General features: G+C 32.5%; 1 protein-coding gene across 1 annotated transcript in view; it reads right to left on the bottom strand.

The window, feature by feature from the left end:
- The window catches only part of DDA1 (DET1 and DDB1 associated 1), a 9555-nt gene that overhangs the window by 3038 nt on the left and 5102 nt on the right, over window positions 1-1415 (bottom strand). Inside the window, exons 2-3 of the mRNA XM_027664306.1 lie at window positions 862-942; window positions 379-430 (exon numbers count right to left, since the gene is read on the bottom strand). Of these exons, the coding sequence (XP_027520107.1) occupies window positions 379-430; window positions 862-942 (133 nt within the window). The remainder of the gene's footprint in view (window positions 1-378; window positions 431-861; window positions 943-1415) is intronic.

Here is a 1415-nt window from a genome sequence, read left to right on the forward strand (position 1 = left end):
TTTTAACTCTCAAACCATTTTAACCCTCAAACCATTTTAACTCTCAACCATTTTAACCCTCAAACCCTTTTAACCCTCAAACCTTTTAACTCTCAAACCATTTGAACTCTCAAACCAACATTTTAACTCTCAAACCTTTTAACCCTCAAACCATTTTAACCCTCAAGCAAACATTTTAACTCTCAAACCTTTTAACTCTCAACCATTTTAACTCTCAAACCATTTTAACCCTCAAACAAACATTTTAACCCTCAAACCATTTTAATTCTCAAACCACTTTAAACCACTTAAGTTTCAAATAAAGGAGATTATACACGTGATTTTTTTAATATCAGACCAGTGTGAAGACATTTAAAAAAATCAGATTTTGACACTCACTTTGTTCAGAGGGAAATTCTCTCGTGGGCAGATAAACTGATGGGCGTCTGTTCTGTAGCAGAATTAGAGCAAAGACAGTAAAAAAGGGGATTATTTTTTTTTAACCCAAACCTGAAATGTCCATAAAATGGACTAAAAATTCCCTATATGGTTCTCTAATAACACATAATATAAATAATTATGTGTTATATAAAATTCTCTGACAAAATAATATTCTCTCTATATAGATCTATAATAATATATAATATAATGGGCATAACTTGTGATTCTATCCAGTCCATTTTGATCCATTTTTCAGGACACAGGCTCTGGAATTCAGGAATTTACTCACAAATGAAGCCCCAGAGCCGGGTGGAAATTCCAGGGGAGGTTTTCCTTGCCAAGCCCAGCTCCTCCACTCTCATTTCAATTCATTTCTCCCTTAAATTTCCCATCCTTTACCCCCCCCCCCCTTCAATCCCTGGGATTTTTGGGAATACTCACGGATGCTTTACACACGGAATCCGCATGGAATCTGCTGAAGTTGCTTTTGTTGTAGACTGGTAACCCCTTCAAAAAATCTGCCTGGAAACACCAAAAAAAAAAAAAAAAAGTGAGGAAAAAGGAGGGATATTCCCAGGAGGAACTGAGGGAACCCATCCCAAATTACCTGTGCCAAGCAAACCAACCCCAAAATTCAGGAACTGAGGCAAAAAAAGCTGCTCATTAAAGGTGTTTTTGGCACAACAAACCAGTTGCTCTTTATATATAATAAAATAATATATCACATATTCTACTTTATATCATAATTTTGTAATTGTGTATTGCATATTCTGTATTATGGTATTGTATATTATATAAAATACTAATTACTATTATTCTTATATTGATTCCTGTTGTTTTATATTAATTCCTATTATTTTTATATTAACTCCTATTGTTTTATATTAATCCCTATTGTTTTATATTGCTTCCTATTGTTTTAAATTAACTCCTATTATTTTTATACTAACTCCTATTATTTTATATTAATTCCTATTTTTGTATTAATTCCTATT

This window comes from Corapipo altera, unplaced genomic scaffold (assembly GCF_003945725.1).
Source record: "Corapipo altera isolate COAL_440 unplaced genomic scaffold, ASM394572v1 96, whole genome shotgun sequence".
NCBI lineage: Eukaryota > Metazoa > Chordata > Aves > Passeriformes > Pipridae > Corapipo > Corapipo altera.